Below are 19,084 nucleotides of genomic sequence, written 5' to 3' on the forward strand. Positions count from 1 at the left end.
GGCTGCTTTACAGAGTCCTCTTTCTTGTTTGGATAAAAAAAGGAGGGGGGGAATCTGTTTGAAAAGGGGATGGTTTGCCCTCTCATTTATGAAAGGGCACTTAGTCAGTTTAGGTCAAAGATAATGGCCTGTGGGAACTAGGTGTAATGGCGCATGGGGTTGTAATTATCATCATAATCACTGTTATTATTAGGAATAATAAAACCTACAAAATACCCATGGTGTGCAGAATGATACATAATCTGTGTCTAAAACACAGCTTTTGCCCTTCATAAACAACCACTGTTAGAAATAAAATCAGATAAACAAATCACACCTGTTTTCATGTGTTATGTTGTTTAGGTCTGGATTTTTAGATTTTTTTCTTTTAGCTTTTTAAGGTGTTTTAGTGAAGGATAAATATAGCAGAAGTAATAGGAGGCTAAACTGGACATTTTAAAAAATGTTAACCCAAACAGGAATCTTTTTTCTTTTGTCCCACTAGATATACATCCATGTAAAGTAACTCTGTCTACAAACTGCCCCCTCCTTTGTTCCCTGCAAACACCACTTGCTCAATTGGAAGAGAGGAGAGATGAGCCAAGTCTTAAAAAGATCTTCAACTTTCTCCCAAGTTGCTGCCTCCCCTCCCACCTTCGTCTGCTGTTTTCTCTCCTCATGAATGTATGATTAATAACTGTGTGTTTGTAAAACTCTGCCTTGTAAGCAAAGCTGAGGACTTTCCATCGCAATGAGGCTGAGGTATGGAGTTAATGAGAAGTGAGACTGTGGGGAATGAGTAGGAACATGCCAATGTTAATGTAATTGAGCATGAATATCAAACGCTGACAGGGGAACACTCTTCCTCTGCTGATGGAAAGCTAGATCAGCTGGTTAGCAGATGGAATATATGTAGAACAGGATTCACAGCTATCCCCAGATCTGCCACATCACAGCAACCTAGGCTTAACAACAACAGATCCTCTGGTTTCCCAAATGCAATTATTTCCCTTCTCTTCCATTTAAAAAGAAACAAATACGCTTTCCTTTTCCTTTCCTCTCTGCAACTTCTTTCAACCATAATCATATATCTCCTTCATCCATTTCCCTTTCTACCACTCAAATGAAAAAGTAAGATTTTACTTGTTTCCAAGACATTTTTATTTCTTTTGAATAGAGCTAGGTGACCGCAACAAGTTCGGTGCATAGTGGAAAGAATTTTCAGAGAAACACAGGTGAAGTGAAGCGAAGCTGAAATTATTACTTTTGGGTTCTGCCTTGGCCTCAAACACCAGGGAAACACTGAATGTTAAATAAATACTCTTTCATGCTTTTACTTGTATTCCCAATGCACTATGGATAGGACAACAGTAAGGTGAGAGATCCCTGGGAATCCTGCAAAGCAACATGAATGAAATGAATACTTGGAGAATTATAACTAATGATTGCTTTCCAGTCCCAATGAAAAGATCATCTAGGTTTCAGGTCCATATGAATATTAAAGCCTAAATTCTATAACCAAGGATCACAATCTCTAGGGAAAGAAAGGCAATTTTGGCTCTAAGTCATGTAATACTCAAATATTTAAAATCACCAAAATAAAGTGATGCCTAGGCAGTACCAACCAATGAGAAGGAAGGAGAAAAATGGGGCAAAACTTCATGGAAAGCTACTGTTGGATGTGGAATTCTAGTTCTGTCACTTACTACTTGAGTGAGTCTGGGAAATCAAACAAGCTTATTTAAAAATTATTTAGAAGGAGAGTTTGGGTCATAAAATTAACACACCATTTTACTTAGATTCCCATCAACCAGATCAATACACTGAGGCTCATGAGGGCAAAATTTGAGTCCAGCTCAAAGACTCACTATGGTGAGATCATACTATGGGTGCCATGTTGCCTAGATGGATGGATATGAGGTGCTCAAGGTGGCAATTAGGCTGAGGAATGAGTTAAAGGGGACTAGTCTCAGCATAGTAATGTAATAAAGGTTATTAAGTGCTTACTATATTATTAAATGCTTATTCTTTAACAGCTGTAGGATTTAAATTAATGTCCAATACTCCAGGTATTATATTTTATAAAGTTTATTAATAATCACTAGAACTAATCCCACAGGCCATAGAGAATAACTGGAGTTGAACAAGTGGGACATAATCAGATCTGTACTTGGGGAAAATCACATTGGTTGCCATGTGGAAGGCAGATTGGTGAAGAAAGATTTTAAGTAGTAAAACAATTTAGGAAGCTGTTGCAATAATCTGCGCATGAGGTAATGGCTGTGTGAATAGAGAAGAGATTAGAAGTCAGAGATATTATGGTAACAGAAACTACAAGATTTGTCAATTGTCTGGACATGTGAAATGAAGCAGAGGGAAGAGCACAAGCTAACAACTAGGAACTAGAAGATGGTATCTTCAACAAAAATAGACAAGTCTGCAAGAAAAGTGTATTGATCAAAATGACTAATATGGAAAAATCTTTTACATGATAACAATCTATATCAGATTGCTGTCTCAAGGAGGGAGGACGGGAGAAAACTGAAACTCAATTTTTTAAAATAAACATTTCAAATTAATTTTAGCTATATTTGGGAAAAATAAAATATCATTATAATTTTTTTTAAGGAGAGTGTTAAGGAGGAAACATAATCAACTCTTGTTTTTTCTTCCAATGAGGTATTCCTCATCTATACATCAAAATCATTTCTATAAATTTATTAACAATAGAAATGATCCTGATCAACAATACTATAATCACAAACATATGGCAGGAATAAAAATAGAGAAAAATCAAGCAAATTACTGATATCCCACAGACTTTTTGAATTAAATAATGAATGAGTAATGAAAAGAATAAATGGATGAACTATATATTAAGGACTTTATATTTCCCCAAAGTCAAATATACAATTTCCCAACTAATTCTCAGAAGGAAACTGATAAAAAAGGAAAGAGGATTAAAAAAAAAGTATTCTGTACATAGATGGTTCTTTTAAAAGAAAAAAAGTTTTCATTTACCTTGACTTTGTAATACTCTTTGACTTCAGGCCTAATAGAATCGAAATCTCCACTGATGTACTCAGGTAAGAAGCTGAAAGAAAGACAGTTCTTGTAAATAAATCAATTAAGGTTGTTTCTTTGCATAACTTCTAAGTTGAGGGTGTAGGGAATTGTGTACTTTTCAACATGGGGGTGGAGAGGAAGTATAACTCGCTAGAAAATATTTTATCACTGATATAAACCTTTACAATTTGCTCTGAGTTTTGATCTAATATAATAACACCAAGGCAAGCTTAGCACACTGGCTTTCTGAGAAAACCTGAAGTGAAAATGGCCAAATCCAAGAGGATTTCAATTCTCATAAAGTGGAAATACAATGAGAAAATTTAAAAAAAAGATGTTCATTTTGCTTATTTTGAATGTCAATTACTATCACCAACAATAACTTATCTGGTGCATACTGAAAAAAATAAAATAAGTCATATTCTTCTTTCCTTTTTCCTCATTCATCCTTATTTCTGGATCAGAAGAGCTAGTGAAAAAGTTATATCCAAGCATTTGAAGATCAAATGGACACATAATCCAAGAGGTCTCCAATTCATATTTTGAATTATGGCCTCTAATAACTTCTGGTTTATTATGAAGTTAATCTAATGCCTCAGCATTCTTTTTGAATCCCCTACTTTACAGACTGGTGAGTTATTTCACATGAAGGGAAACAAACAAAAAGGGGAAAAAACCCTATATTGGATGACTCTGAACATTTACAATGGACAAATCCAGTGTTTAGTTTCTCCTGAGACAATCCATCTAGTTATTTTCCTAATATGAATGAATCTTTACTAGATGCAAATAGAATTCTAGTCCTTTTGAATGGGTTACAGAGCCTTTCCCTTTGAATATAAGGCTAGACAGCCTTTTAAAAAAAATTAATATGTGGTCATACATTTCCAAAAAATTTACAAATTTGTCACATTCTATCTCTGGCAGAACACTGTGTGCTTCAACATGAAGACGAAAATTTAACATGTAGAGTTGAGGAAGAATGCATGTTTCAACAAAATCAAAAGCATGTACTTGTTATTTCAACTTTTATAAAAATGCGTAAATTTTCATTCCTCTACTAAATCTTTTCAATAATTTTCATACCCATAGAATAATACATTTATTGCTGGAAATTAGAAGTCATTTCCAAGTGACTACTATTTCTCCTCTTTTTCAGATTTTTAAATTATATATTTAGTAGTGACCACCACCACTAAAAAACACTTAAATAAACAAATGCATAAAATAAAAACATGGGTAAAACTATAAATTCCAAATTGTCAACAATTTGTTTGAATTTGTGGCTGTTTTTAAAAATGTAATTATAACCTATATTATTCTCTTTTCATTTCTTCATATATTTCCCTTGTTTGTATCTCCAATATTTGTCAGTTCTAACAACACAATACAATTTATTGCATTCAAATATCACAATTTATTCAGGAATTTCTCACAATCATTGCATTTGTGTTAATTCCAATCTTTTCAATATAAGCATCAATAAACATTTTCATATATACATAGCTTTTTACCCTCTCAATAATGCCTATAGGGTCCAATTCTAGTAATAGGATCTCTAAATCAATAAGCACAGATTGCTTTATAGCTCTTAATGTATATTTCCATCTTCTTTGTAAAAACAATTCACAGAGTCTCTAGCAATTAAATATTATGCCTATTTCTACATGTTCCAATAACCATTTAATTTGATCAACTTAACCTTTTTGGTTCACAGTTAACATACATTATCAGGGCCATATTTAACTGGATTAGTCTTTCGGAAGCAGACAAAATCTATTGCCAGGACTCTATATTCTTTTCAAAACCAAGTCTTTCCAACTTGGTTGCACCTAGTGGAACTTTTGTTCCAAAGCCACATAACCCTTCAGGAATGCACAATTACTTTCAAAGTATGATGAGTGTTAAAGTAGGACTTTTGCAGAATATTCTTTTTAAACTATTGCTGTACCACCAGAAATTATGCTTGGATTATGTGTATGCTCAGGCTTGGATTGGCTACTAGTCAATGTGGGGGAGGGAAAGGGGGCTCTCCAGATATTTATCATATTTACCTTGTCTAAGTTTTTATTCTTAACTTCTTATTTCTTGGTTAGATGTATCTAGTTCTGATATATCTAGTTCTAGTACAGCTTTCTATTTTTATTTGTATGTCATTTAGATTTTTCTTTGAAAATCTAGATTCTCTCATTATTGTTGCATAGAGGTACAATACTGATAATGCTTCATTATCCATAGTACCCCTCAACATGTTCATCCCTCCCAATTATATCCATTTTTGCCCCATCTCTTCCAGAGATCATGACTTGCTACCCTTGCCTTCTTCAGATCAGCTAAGTCATGGTATATTCTGCTTCAGACCCTCATCATCACTCTTATCTCTCATTTCAGTGTGTTTCTTGTAAAACATATTGCCAAGTCATGGTTTTTACTCCTTTCTGCTATCCATTTTCTTCCCTTGATTGAATTAATCCAGTTTATGAACAAAGTCTTATTTATTAGCTTTGAATTTCCAGTTACTCCATAACTCCTTACTGTTTGTTCTTCTCTTCCTTTCCTTCTGACATATACCTCCTCAAATGTCTGATTTTCAACTAATACCTCTGTAATTCACACCCCTTCCACAAAATATCTCGCTACCCTCCCCCATTGTTGTCTTAGTTCCAAATTGGCATACCTTTCTAAAATTCACTCCCCTGCCCCCTTACTTTTTACTTCTTTTTCTATTCACCTTTGCAAAAATTCTTTCTTTATACCACAAACGTAGCCTCCTACTTCTTGACACAAGTTTGATTCTAAAAATCTCTCCCCTATCTTGTCCCAAGAGGGTCTCTCTTTTCCCCTTACCTTAGGCGCATACCTCTTGAGATGTACTCCCCTCCCTTTACTTATCCCCTTGCCCTCCTTTCTCTTCACCCACCTTCCTTCTCTTATTCATTTAGTCCCTCAAGGGGACTCCCTGTCTCCTCCTTATCTCATCTTGTGTCCCTCCTGTTTCTCTGAACATTTAGAAGATTTTTACCTTTCAAATAGTGTATGTTCTCTCTTTATCTCAAGTCTGACAAGAGAAGGGTTCTAGTACTTCCAGCCCTCCACCCCCTTCTTCCCTTCTCTATAGTCCTCCATTCATTTCTCCTTCCTATGATATAGTCATTTCACCCTGCCTTCTGTTTCACTACCATTTCCCCTCATTAAATTACATTCACATTGACCTCACATCTTCCATCCATGCTCACTCCTTCAAAATACTCAAGCAATGATCTCATTCTTAGTGGGTCATAGATGACATTTGTTTCCCATAGAGAAAACAGACAATTTGACCTTTTGGGTGGCTAAGGTTTCATCTTTCATTACCTTTGTACATTTCTCAGAGGCCAAATTTTCTACTGAGTGCTAAGTTTTCTCCAAAGAATCATTTGAAAAGATTAATTCATTGAATGTCCATTTTTTACCTTTTATAATTATGCTGATAATTGCTATATATGTATTCTTGGTTGTAAGTTTAGATGTCTTCTTCTACAAAATATCATGTTCTGTGCCCTGCAGTATGTTTCCTCAGGTTTCTGTATTTTTTATATTTGTTTTTACTTGGGTCCTATTTAGTTATTCTAATTTTTATGAAACAAGGTCTGATGTACTTCCTGTTGGCAATTGATGGACCTCAAGTGCTCCAAGCAGAGCCTGAGAGTAGTTCTGCCACCACAGCTACAATTAGACTTGTGGCAGCAGTCAGGGCCTCCAATCTATTGGGAGTGACCACAGCTGATGGAGCCGAGGCTCACAGCAACCACAGTTCCCCTTCCTCACTCCTCCTTTTCTACTGCTCTAGGAAGGGACAGAGCAGGGGTCCACATTCAGGGGACTTTTGAAGGTGCTCACTTGTTAGCAGAGATGTTTGAGTTACTGTCCTTAGGGCCTGGTGTCTGTAGCTTCTGCAATGGCTACTCCCTCAGTCCCTAGCTGAGGGCCAGTGATGTGACCAGAGCCAGGCTATAGCAGACAAAGCTGCTCTCAGAGCCCTGAAGAGATTCCAGTGATAATCTCAATTGCATCAAAAGAGGTGAGGTTGCCCATCTTGCCCACTCCCTTGTTGAATTCGTTGTGTTTGCTCTGTTCCTGACCCAAAGGGCTAAGGGGGTAGGAAGGAGGTCCCCTAAATCTTCCTCCCAAGTTGTCCTTGGATGTTTAGCTTCACTCCAGACTCCTCTCTGGTTTTTTGGCCACTTTTGATGTTGATTTTTATAAATGGATATTGATTATTATGAATGTATTCTGTGGAAAGAGCATAGGACTTGGGCCTGAACATCTACATTCACATCAACAGACACTGTGATCATGTTTTCTCATCAGCAAAATATTAATAGTTATCAAATATTAATAGTTAAACTAAAAGCTTCACTCTATAACTATAAAAATGAAAGGAATTTTTAAACCGTGAAATTATATGAATGTTTAGTTTTGTATTTTTTTTATCATTTCAATACTTATTTAAATATTTATGATTTCATTGATGTGGGGTATTGCCTCCCTACGAGTGCCTGTTACATAATTCAACTTTCATCTCTTCCTGTGTAAATCTTGTCCCTTATCCTTTATAAATCCTCTAGCAATTCTACTCAGTGTTCTGGAAGTATTCTGACAAATTCCTTAAACTCTTTTGTGTCCTAAAAATTCTTGGAACTATGGTGAAAGCCTATGGACACATTCTCAGATTTTTTTTCAAAATAAGTTTTTATTGATGTCTTATTTTGTTTTTTTGTATCAACATAGTTTTCCCCTAGTATTCTCTATTTCCATCTCCCAGACAGTCATCAAAGACAAAAAATAAAAGAGAGGGAAAGAAAAAGAAAAAGGACATCAAAAAGAAAAGGAAGCAAAAAAAAGAAAAGGAAAGGAAACAAAAAGGAAAAGAGAAGGGAAACGAAAGAATCAGCACAATGTATCAAAACACTGAAGAAGTTTGAAAACATGGGCATACTACAACATATCTGGAGTTTCTACCTACAGGAAAGGGCAAAAATAAAATAAAATTGATATGATTATAAAATGACAAATTTGGTTGAAATATAGTTATAATATTAAAGAAAAATTATAGGTTTTTTAATATATTTTGAATGTTACAACAACATGAGGTGTCTATACTACTTGATGAGTTCATTGCCTTATAGATAGTCTTTACCTCCCCTCTCCCACAAAACACATCCTGACCATTCAAATATAATTAATACTCTTGTTCTATCACAATTTTGAATCTTAAAACATTTTTTGAAATCATCTCTCAAATTCTCAATTATATTCAATCTTCAACTTTTGAGGAGATAACATTTTTAGAAAATGGCAAAAAAATAAAAAATAGAAATGTTGATACATTGAGCTTATGAGAAACAGGGCAATAGAATCCTGCAATGATCAGAAATCATAATATCTCACTTGATGAATTGATGTATTGATGAAAATACAATATTCTGCCCATAATTCTTTATTACAAGATATAATGTACATATTTTCCTAATGTAGTAACCATGAAATTACCCATAAAATGAAGTAGATAAGATAAAACTGGTTACATGTACAACATTTTTTCTCAACAGCAATACACTAGAATTCTGTGTCCTTTTGTGTTAACATCTCAATTTTAAAAAAGACCAATTTCAGATAATATTCACTTTTCATTACAAATGAAATCTACGGTGCCATTAATACTGTACGTCAAATAAAATTCCTGAAATTAAAATCTTTTTTATCCTAAATCTTACCTTTCACTCTGACATAGCCATATGACGGCATTGTACTGTATACCATACTTCTATAAACCTCACTATTCTGGCCATTCTCTCTAAATCAAGGGAGAAATTGCTAGGATTTTAGCTGCTATTGTCAAGATTCAACATCATCTTTCAGTCCAAAGGGCTTGCACTATGCTTTAGGAGCATAATTTCAATAGAAAACTTAAAAACAAGCAATGAAAATATGCTTCAAAAGAATACAGTATCCTTTACAACAATAGGGGAAACAAAACCAGTGAAGTGCCTTCTAAAGTATCAGACACTCCAGAAACTTGCACACATGACCATCCTCATTTCCCCAAATATGTGAGATTGCCAAAGCAAAAGTGAAAATCAAGTTACTAATAAAATCTCAGAAGTGCTTGAAGTTGGCATAATTAAATGCATTTATGTAGAGGATTTAATGATTATGTTTATAAATTATAAATATAATTTGCAATGAGGCTTAGAATTCAAAAAACATTATTTAAATAAAAATAACAAAATAAACTTTTGAAAATAAAAACTCTAATTAAATTCTGCTGTGTTTATGCTTTTAGAACCTGAGACAACCTTGATAAACAACCTACCTGTGTAACCCTGGACAAGCCACTTCTCCTTAGCTCTTAAAACTCTTCTGCTTTAGAACTGATACTTAGTATAAAATTCTAAGGCAGAATAAGGGATTAAATTTTTATCATTTTGATTTTCAATTGCTTCATTTGACAGGTTTTTTAAAATCATAGATCAAAATGTGAACAGGAAAAACAGAAAAGAAGGGAGAATAACTCATTTGCTCTGAAGGCATAAATAGTTGTACAAAGATCTAAACTCTGGCTTCTATGCAGGTTGCCATTTATTAATGCTATTTTTAGCTCTAGAGTCAATGTCTTGTATTCTTCTTTCATACAACTTTTTAAAAGATAACTAATTAAAAGGCAAAATGAAAAGTCATTTAATTTGGCTTTCACAGTCAACACAAATTAGTGCATTAGAAATCTGCTGAATAAGTGAAATGTGATTAATCTATTTCTAATTTCTTGTGGTATGGTACAATATATCTCATTAGATATCATATTTATATATTTCCTTTATGCTAATAGAGCATAGTATAGATGAAGGTCCAAATCTTGGGTCCATGAACCACCTTTTGAATAGATTTCAAAGGAATTATGAACAAGTACCAAGGAAAAATATATCTATATTATTGTGAACCTTTAGCTTAAATTTAGTATTTTCTTCTATTCTTAATTTTTTTTAGACAACAATATATTATTCTGTCAAACGACTCAGAAAAACTATCATTAGATCACTAAATGGAATTATGACACAAAAAATTTTTTAAGAATTCTTGGTATAGATTATGGCAAGTTTGTCTTTGCTTTGAGGGATGATTATGCTGCGAGGCTCACCTTCTGGCCTTGGCTCTATCTGTATAATGCATGCAAGGATAAAAAGGACCTAGAATGGTATTTCCATTTATATGCAGGATTACTATAATACCAATTCAGAAGGGGAAAACAAAAAAGACCTAAATTGGAATTAATGAATAAAGTTATTGAGTTACTAGAAAGCAGTGTGTAGTAGTTTGAGTATCAGAGTCAAATGGGTTGGGTTCCAATCCCAGTATAACTACTTCCTTGCAATGAAAAAACAATCATATCAGGAGAACCTGTAGAGGGAGAGCTCTTAATCTGGAATATGTGAACTTACTAATATTTATGTGCATATGTATTTTCTATATATATAATATACAGATACACATGCATATGTATCTGTATATAATACATGAAATAAAAATATAAAAATATAGTGAAAATGAGAGAGCATTACAAGCATGTGAGCAATGATCATTGAATGGAAAGACAATCCATTGGCAGAATAGCTTTAGGTGTTGGACTAACCTCTAAGAGGGTGTATGTACAGCACAGGACCAGGGCAACTTCTTTCCATCATTGCTCACCCCATGGACCAGGCCCATCAATTTCAGAATCCTATGACTTTGCATCGATTAATATCCTCCCCCATCTGACTGTGGCAGCCACACCAGTCATGCTCTGAAGGCAGTGACTCCTTCCAACATTGTTGGCTGTCATTGGAGCACTAGAATCCATCCCATACTTATTGATTTGTGTCCATCTCACTCTGCACAGACCCTACTCTGGACAGCTATCCCCATTTGTGATGTATTTTACAATTCTTAGGTCTATTGTAGATATACAAATTCCTCTATAGATTTAATTTATTTCTTATAATTATGGAATGAATTTTGGAGTAGAGTCAAGAGTGTACTGACTGAATCACTTGTAAAGCTGTCCTTGCTCATGTGTGCATATAAGAAATGATTAGGGCTAAGGCAAGAGAAAAATACAACAACTTTGAGAAGTAGGTAGCACAAGTATTATTATCTATATATATAGCAGAGGTTATGCAGTGCTTTATGCACAGTCATGGTACTAGTAGTTAGGAGAGGCTCAGGCTCACCATCCAGATTTCAAACTCAAAATCTAATGTCCATTTACTAGGTGTCAAACTCATGACTTGGGGGCCCTTTGCCACCCTCAAAGTGGAGCCAAAACCAGAATGAAATTGGGAAATTCTAAACAAAACATACAGTACAACATAAATAATATTTATTTGTGGCTTTCTAAGTCAAAATGTAGCCAGTGGGAAACCATTTTAATTTAATTTTAATTTAAATCTGATAGAACTGATAAAAAAAAAAGGCAGAAGGTATGTGAGTGTTTAATGGAAAAGCCAGGAACAAAGGAAGCTTAGTTTTACATTGAATATTATTTCAAATTGACTTGACATCTTCAAAACCAATACACCAATGTAACTCATAAAGTAGAGAGTAGGCAAATTGAATGAGTGATTTCCCCAGGTGAAGTCCTCTTCAAATCTATTTTTAACCTAAAATTAAGTTGCTTGAAACTTTTAGGATATAACTACAGTAACATACAAAAGTTGTATAACTACTTTTCAATAAATTACGTTTATATAATACTTTTAGGTTTGCAAAGTGCTTAATATATATTATTTCATTTGATCTTTCTAATAAATACAATGAATGGTAGTATTATTATTTCATTTTTATTCATTTATTTTTGAAACTGGGTCTGCAATTTATACCCAAGTTAGAAGTGCCATTACCACTCCTGGTACAAAAGAATGAATTGCTCCATTTTTCAGCTTTGCACTATTTCAGCCTTCCCTATCTTGGGCGGCCTGTTGATGTTCCCTTGCTTAGGGGTTTATAACATTGGCAGTGGATTTAGCACTAATATAGATCACTCCCTCATTTTCATCCTCTACAAGTGGCTGTACACTACCATGACCAGAGATTATTTCAGTTTTGCAAAGACACCAATTAAGAGGCAGAGAATTTGGTGGCTAAATTCAAACTCAGATTTTTTACTCAGTAAATATTCTTTCCACTGTACCACAATAAGAATAAGTGAAGGAGAAACACATTTTCATTGATCTCCTAGAATAATTGGTTCATTTCATTTCATTCAAGCAAAAAAGGTGGTTAATCTTTGCTCTTCAAAATGGAACGTGCTGGTCCTGTATTGAATCATCCCATGATTTACCTGACAAAAACTAACTATATCAACCAAGGACCAAATATCAATTAAGAAATTTTATATGAACCCCATGAGAATAGGAAGCTTATAAACCACTTTAAAAAGGTAAAGGAACATCCCAGTTTTCAGTCAACCAAATAGGACTTTCTTGATAATCAATAATCAGTAATGGAGTCTGTTGAATAAACAAGAGGCTTTTTTTGGTCTCCTTGAAATCGCACTAAATATTTTAATACCCAGGACTTGGTCAGAATAGTGTTCTCACTCATCCTAACTCTTTTAATAACCTGGCTACTCAAAGACTGACAATCAACTCACGTCAATGTCTAAGTCTTCCGATTTCATACTGCCCTGAGCTTCTTACTTCATCTTTAGAGCCAACTACTCTTTTATCATACAAACATACCAATCATCCTGACTTTTCATAACTTTTCTTTCTATCTCTCTTCCCCTTGGGGTTTCCTTATTCTCCGGTTGAGACTTATTTATCTTTTCCTCCTACTAGTTAAAGACCAGAATCTGGCCGTGCCTCTGGCTAACTTTCTCTCTGACTCTCATCAAATAGGATGCTTGAGACACATATTCTCCCACTACAAGAACCTAACTATTATAAAATTTTATGATAGATGTGCCAGGACTAACAACAACAAAAAATAAATGTGATGTTACTGATAACAAATAACTAAGGAATAACTAAGATTTTTTTTCTTTTAAAAACAGATTCTAAAGCTTTCATTATTTGATTTAAACAATAAGAGAGATTGATGTACACCATCTATATGGTAAAGTAACTTTAAAAAAGGTAAAAAGTAAGTTAGAGCTACTTGCTATGATGTCAGCAATAGTTTTCTAAAATTAAAAACACATTATGAAGGGCACCTAGATAGCTCATTGGATAGAAAGCCAGATTTTGAGACAAGAGGTCATGAGTCCAAATATTCTCTGAAATACTTCCTAGCATTATGACCATAAGCAAGTCATTTAACCGCAATTGCCTAGACCTTACTTTTTTTCTGCTTTAGATCTGATATTTAGTATTGATTCTAAGACAGAAGGTAGGGGTTAATACCCACTCAAGCAGGAAAGCAGTTTGGTTTATCTTCAAATTCTACCTACCTGTTTGTGCAAAAATCACCTACATATATCTAAAATGAATCAATTTGACAGTCTTCTAAATACGATATTAATGTTGACAATGACTTAACTAGAAACAACAATTAAAAGGTAAAAAGAGCTGAATATCTGTCCTAGAGGGCTATATTAAAACTTACAGAGAATAAAAAAATAGAATCTTTTGTTGTAATTTCAAACTAATTTGTTCTCCTTACACCTGCAAAAGTAAAACGAAATAATAATACAAATTCTAGCACATTTCCTTGTATTGAATGCTGTGAAAGAAAAATAAAATTGTGTAATTGAAAGACAAAGAAGACCCAGGGATGTCTGTTTACATCATACTTAGTATGTCAGAATTTAATATCCGTCCCTTTTCAAATTAAACTAGGATATTCACTTTAAACAAAGAGCATGCTAAAAATACACCTGGTAAGTACACGGAGATGACTAAAATAATTACATCCTTTCCTCATATGAAATACTAACTTTTGAAATTTCCTACTATTTCCTTTTCATCTCTGCAATTAAAAGACCATCTCCTTTTTCTGAGCTTCCTGTTGCCATGGATCTGGGCATTCTGAATAAGTACATATTCAGGGTGACACTTTCCAGATGTGTTTTATGTTGCAGTACTAATGACAGCTGATACAGGAGGGTTATTTTTGGAGATGCTGGGGGGATGATGATACATTACTTATTAAACCCACCCAAACCACGTTTTTGAGACAGGGGATTACTTTGGGGCTGACCATCTCAAAGTTTCACATTCCCATGTCAGTCTTTCAAAAAATAAATCACATTGTATTTACATCTATGATTATATGATCTAATATAGAAATAAGTTTGAGAAAATTTGAGTCAAATTCATAAATAAAAAACCATTTCTGTGTTATGTTGTGATGGAAAAAGGAACAATCAAGTCATTACCATAAAACATCATGAAATCTTGCCGTAATATCATTTGCACATTATAACTGTTATACACTATTGTGCTTAATTGACCTTCTTTTAACATTATTTCACCCAAAATTCTGTTTTCATGGGACATTGATGATCATTAAGCTGTTAATTTCATTCCTTTGCAATCCCTCCTTTTGAAGAGTAATAGGACAAAAGGCATCCATGATCTCTTTTACAAAACCTTCCTTGGTTCCACTGTCATAAAAAATGATCTTTTGCAATGCAGAATATCTCAGGAAGGAAACTTTGTGCAGAAATGTAATTCATTTGCTTTCATTTGTAATTAACATTAATTGATGACCTAGAGTAGTCTGAGAAATTTTCATAGGAAAGGAAGGTCTAGCTCTGGGTCTTATAGTATTAATGGTTCATTTCAATCAATTAAGTAATTAATATCTGATGTACTAAGCACTGGGAATCGGAGAAGGGCAAAAACAGAACCCCTGATCTTAAGAATTTCGCCTTCTAATAGAGAAGGCAATGCTCAAATAATATTTTACATACAAGGGATGTTTGTATGTGTGTTTATATGTATATAGATGTGCATACATTAAACTGAAGGTAGTATTTTAGGAAATTTCAGGAAAGTTGAACAAAGAGACCAATAGATAGGAAAATATAAGGAATAATGAAAGTATGTGAATCCATTTCACGTATTGCCATTGTGACATTGGATACGTATCTTCACCTTTCAAGTCTCAGTTAACTCATCTATAAATGACAGCATTGGACAAAATTGAACTATAAGGTCCTTCCTAGACATAAATCTGTGATCCTGTAATTCTATGTTCTGAATATTAAAAGGAGTATGTGGATATAATGCTGAAAAAAATGTATAAACTCTGATATTAAAAATTTGCCCCACATAGAGAAAGTCTAAATGGTATTATAATTTGTCTGTGTCTGCAAATAAATTCAATGATGATGAAGTTCCAAGCCAAGAAAATTAAGTTAACAAAGACAAAAAAAAGTTAGTTTCCTGACCACCAAAAAAAAATTTTTAATGTCATATTCTTACCTATCACATCCCAGAAAGAAGTGAAGAATTCAAATGTCATACCTCAGTGATCACAAGAGAAGAAATCACTATTAAAAATGGTAGCCATTCTGTTTCATTTTGTATCTACTTGTCCTGCTATTATTTACAAAAGCCACCATGATGATATGCCTTACTTGGGTCTCATGCCAAGCTTTCTGATAAATCAATTTCTCTTTTTTGATATGATACCAGATGTAAGATTATATCAACATTCTATCTAGTATTGCACAACTTAAATTTTATTGATACTTGGTATTGTATTTGCATGTCATATTTTTCTTATAAACTGGAAGATTAAGTATTTTATGGCTAAGAAAATTTTCTGGGCTCATGCAGCTAACTCACTGAGGTGACAAGAAAGTATGATAATTTATTAATTTCTTAGTTCAAATTATTTAAACAAGTTCAATTGGAGCTCTATTCTAATTTTGGGTCTCCTCTAGTCTTGCACTACCCAAAGCTATGAGACAGCAGATTCTTAAATGAAATCCCAAACTAGCCTCTTTCTCTATATAGTTAATTTTTATCCTATTTAGTACTATGTCAAGAACACTCCTATTCTCCTTTTCAATAATGTGTCTAAATACATAGATGTATGAGGGTTTTTTTTTATCACTTTTATTCCTTGATCCAAAATATTAATATCCAATAGTTTTTATCATTCTTCCCAGTTCCCATTTTTATGCTGAAATCACCAAGTATCAAAATGATTTTAATAAGAATAATCATGTCAGCTTCTTGTACAAACTTAATGATTTTATTTTTCTAACTTCTGCTATGTATCTCTGTGATATGTACAGTTATCTTTATGGAAGTCTGTTTCCCATTACTCAATATTACAAATAGAAGGCAAGATGACCAAGCATCTCATTGTTTGAGCACAGGATGAAATGCATTAGGTCAATGACTTTATCTAAGGCTCTCAGAGGAATGTGTAAATTGTAATTGAAGTTATCAATGGCTTTTTAAATGTTTATTGGTTTCATTCATTAACTAGCATGTCAAACTGAATAGCTCCACAGTTCAATTAATGTTTGTAGATGGTCTAGATACTGCTGAATGATTTCTGCTACCCGGTTACAATCATTATAAAATGTGAAGGAAAATAAGAACTTAGGTTATTTTACACATCAATCCATTTTGTGATTTGTTGTAACTAAAGTATCCCGTAATGACTAACTTTGTGGTAATGAACCTTGATCCCTGCACTAGGCTGTACTTCCAATTAAAAAAAATAATGATAATTTTAAAAGTATTGATTCCAAGGCAGAAGAGTAGTTAGGGCTGAGCATTTGAGGTCAAGTGACTTTCCAAGAGTCCCACAGCTAAGGAGTGTCTGAGGTAAAATTTGAACCTAGGATCTAATATCTCTATCCCTGGCCTTCTTCATCAGCTTTTCAAATGCTATCTTTGGCTAGCTCTTTCCTAGTCTAATTTACTATCTAACCACTGCTGACTTTTGGGGGAAAGAGAGGTGAAAGCAGAAAAAAATCATTCACAAGTTTTGTTTTTAAGTGAGAACACTGATTTGCTTATCGGTACTATTTGGGTAGGGAGAACATTTGATTTTATAATCACAATAATTACAATAATAGCTGGGCTTTATTTGCCGAGTGCCAAGAACTAGTAATATTAGAGAGACCTGGAATCACAATCCTCCTGACCTTGAGACCAATTTTCATCTACTGTACTTTGCTGCTTCTTGTACTTTCTTTTCAGAATATTTCAGGTTGATCAATTATCAATAATCTATCATGCTTCCATTGTGTAGCTAACACTGGGTATGTCCATTTACTAAGTATGACTCCTTCCTAGGTTTTTGTATTTGTGTTCACTTAATTTTGATGGATAGATTTTGGAAAGAAACTAGTTGATAAGGATGACGAGGTATTTGTTTAAATGGATATTAAGACTCTTCTCCCAACTCTTCCTCCTGTTTTTAATCAAAGCTTTTCCCAACACATTACAGATAGTGAATATGGAAACAATAAATAGATGCAGTGTCATAGTCCTGTCTCATAATTCAATTTAAGGGGTCTTTTAGTGCTTACTATACACAAAACTTGTTTTTATCTGAATTGTACATATGTATGCCTAGATTTAGACATTAGTTAATTAATTATATATATATATGAGAGAAAGAGTTCTGGTTGCCATGTTTATAAGGTACATTGTTCCCCAGAAATCTTTTCTTCTTATGAATCTATTTTTTTTGTAATTTCATTCTTCTCTTATCCAGTTGATAAAGAAGGCAGTGAGATCCACATGAAAAGGTTGTTAAAAGCTCTTTCAGCCCTGACTAAAGCCCAAAAGCATTTCTGCTGAAAATGTTGTATTTTTTCCCCCTTGTCTTTCTACATGGGTTCCTTTAGGAACAATACAGTTTCTATAGATGTAAATTATGTCATTCCCCAAAATGGAGATAATTCTATCCCTAGAAGCTACTTGTATAAGTTATGAGGACCAATCTGAAATTTTTCATAGCCTACCCAGACATGTATAATACACAATTTAGACTTTTAGGTTTTAATTCCTATTGCTACAGAAATGAAAGTAAAAATTAATATATACCATCATCAAAAGCAAAATGAATGCTAAATTTATCTACTGACCTAAATTTGCTCTTTAAAAAAGATGTAGTTAAGCTCTGTTATAAAAAAAAAAATTAATCTAGAGGTTTATTACCAGATTTATATGTGTTTTTTAGTAACAAGAGAGAAAGGGGTGGGGATTGCTTTTCTAACTTTAGGCAAAACTGTTCCATTGAAGTCAGTTGAGTCAGAGGCTTCTCAGAGAGGATGGGTGAGGGGAGGGGGATGAGAGCAGGGGGATGAGGAGCACGGGAAGCAGGAGCAAGGAGGAGAGGGAGTCAGCCCAGAAAATTAGTTATTTCAAGTCTAGAATCAAAGAAAACTCTCCTTGATTCTGTGACTACTATGTGGAATCTTTCCAAGATGGGCTGAGTTAGGGATGCCCTAAATATTTATCTCACACAGTTCCAGTCAACTCTGTTTTGAAGGCGACTTGACCCCTGCCACTCACTAGTCACTAGTACTAGTATATCTGGCAACATATCAGTCATGATAAAACACTGTTTCAGATTCTTTAATTTAAATACAATATTGACTTAACAAAATATCAAAATTTTATCATAAAGCTATTTTCTATCAAAATATACCTTAACGATGACTGTCAAGGTTGATTTTTAAAATGAGACAGATACATAAATGCAAAAAGAGATGGATTTTGGATCTCTTAATTTCCATATAATTCCCTTGGTAAATATGATTTTCAAAATTTTCATGAATATATAACTTCTAGGGGAATATATTATAATCATAATTTGAGCAATTGTTAGCTATTTCTATCATAAATTCAGATATTTCTTAATAATTTCCTCATTTATTTATTTACCACTAATTTAAATTAGTTTGGGATATAGGATAATCAGACTCTGTGAAAAGAATAAATAATGGAATATTTAAAATGCCCTTTTGATTTGGGGTGTTCAAGGGCAATAACTAAGCTAAACATTGATAAATAGAAGTTTTTAAGTTATTTGAATAAATTAA

General features: G+C 33.6%; 1 protein-coding gene across 4 annotated transcripts in view; it reads right to left on the reverse strand.

The window, feature by feature from the left end:
- Positions 1-19,084, reverse strand: part of TPK1 (thiamin pyrophosphokinase 1) — a 437,448-nt gene that overhangs the window by 232,981 nt on the left and 185,383 nt on the right. For all 4 annotated transcript variants that reach the window (XM_016426210.2, XM_056799835.1, XM_007504513.3 and 1 more), the window contains exon 5: positions 3,001-3,073. In XM_016426210.2, the coding sequence (XP_016281696.1) occupies positions 3,001-3,073 (73 nt within the window). The remainder of the gene's footprint in view (positions 1-3,000; positions 3,074-19,084) is intronic.

The sequence above is a fragment of the Monodelphis domestica genome, chromosome 5 (genome assembly GCF_027887165.1).
Source record: "Monodelphis domestica isolate mMonDom1 chromosome 5, mMonDom1.pri, whole genome shotgun sequence".
In the NCBI taxonomy this organism is placed as follows: Eukaryota; Metazoa; Chordata; class Mammalia; order Didelphimorphia; family Didelphidae; genus Monodelphis; species Monodelphis domestica.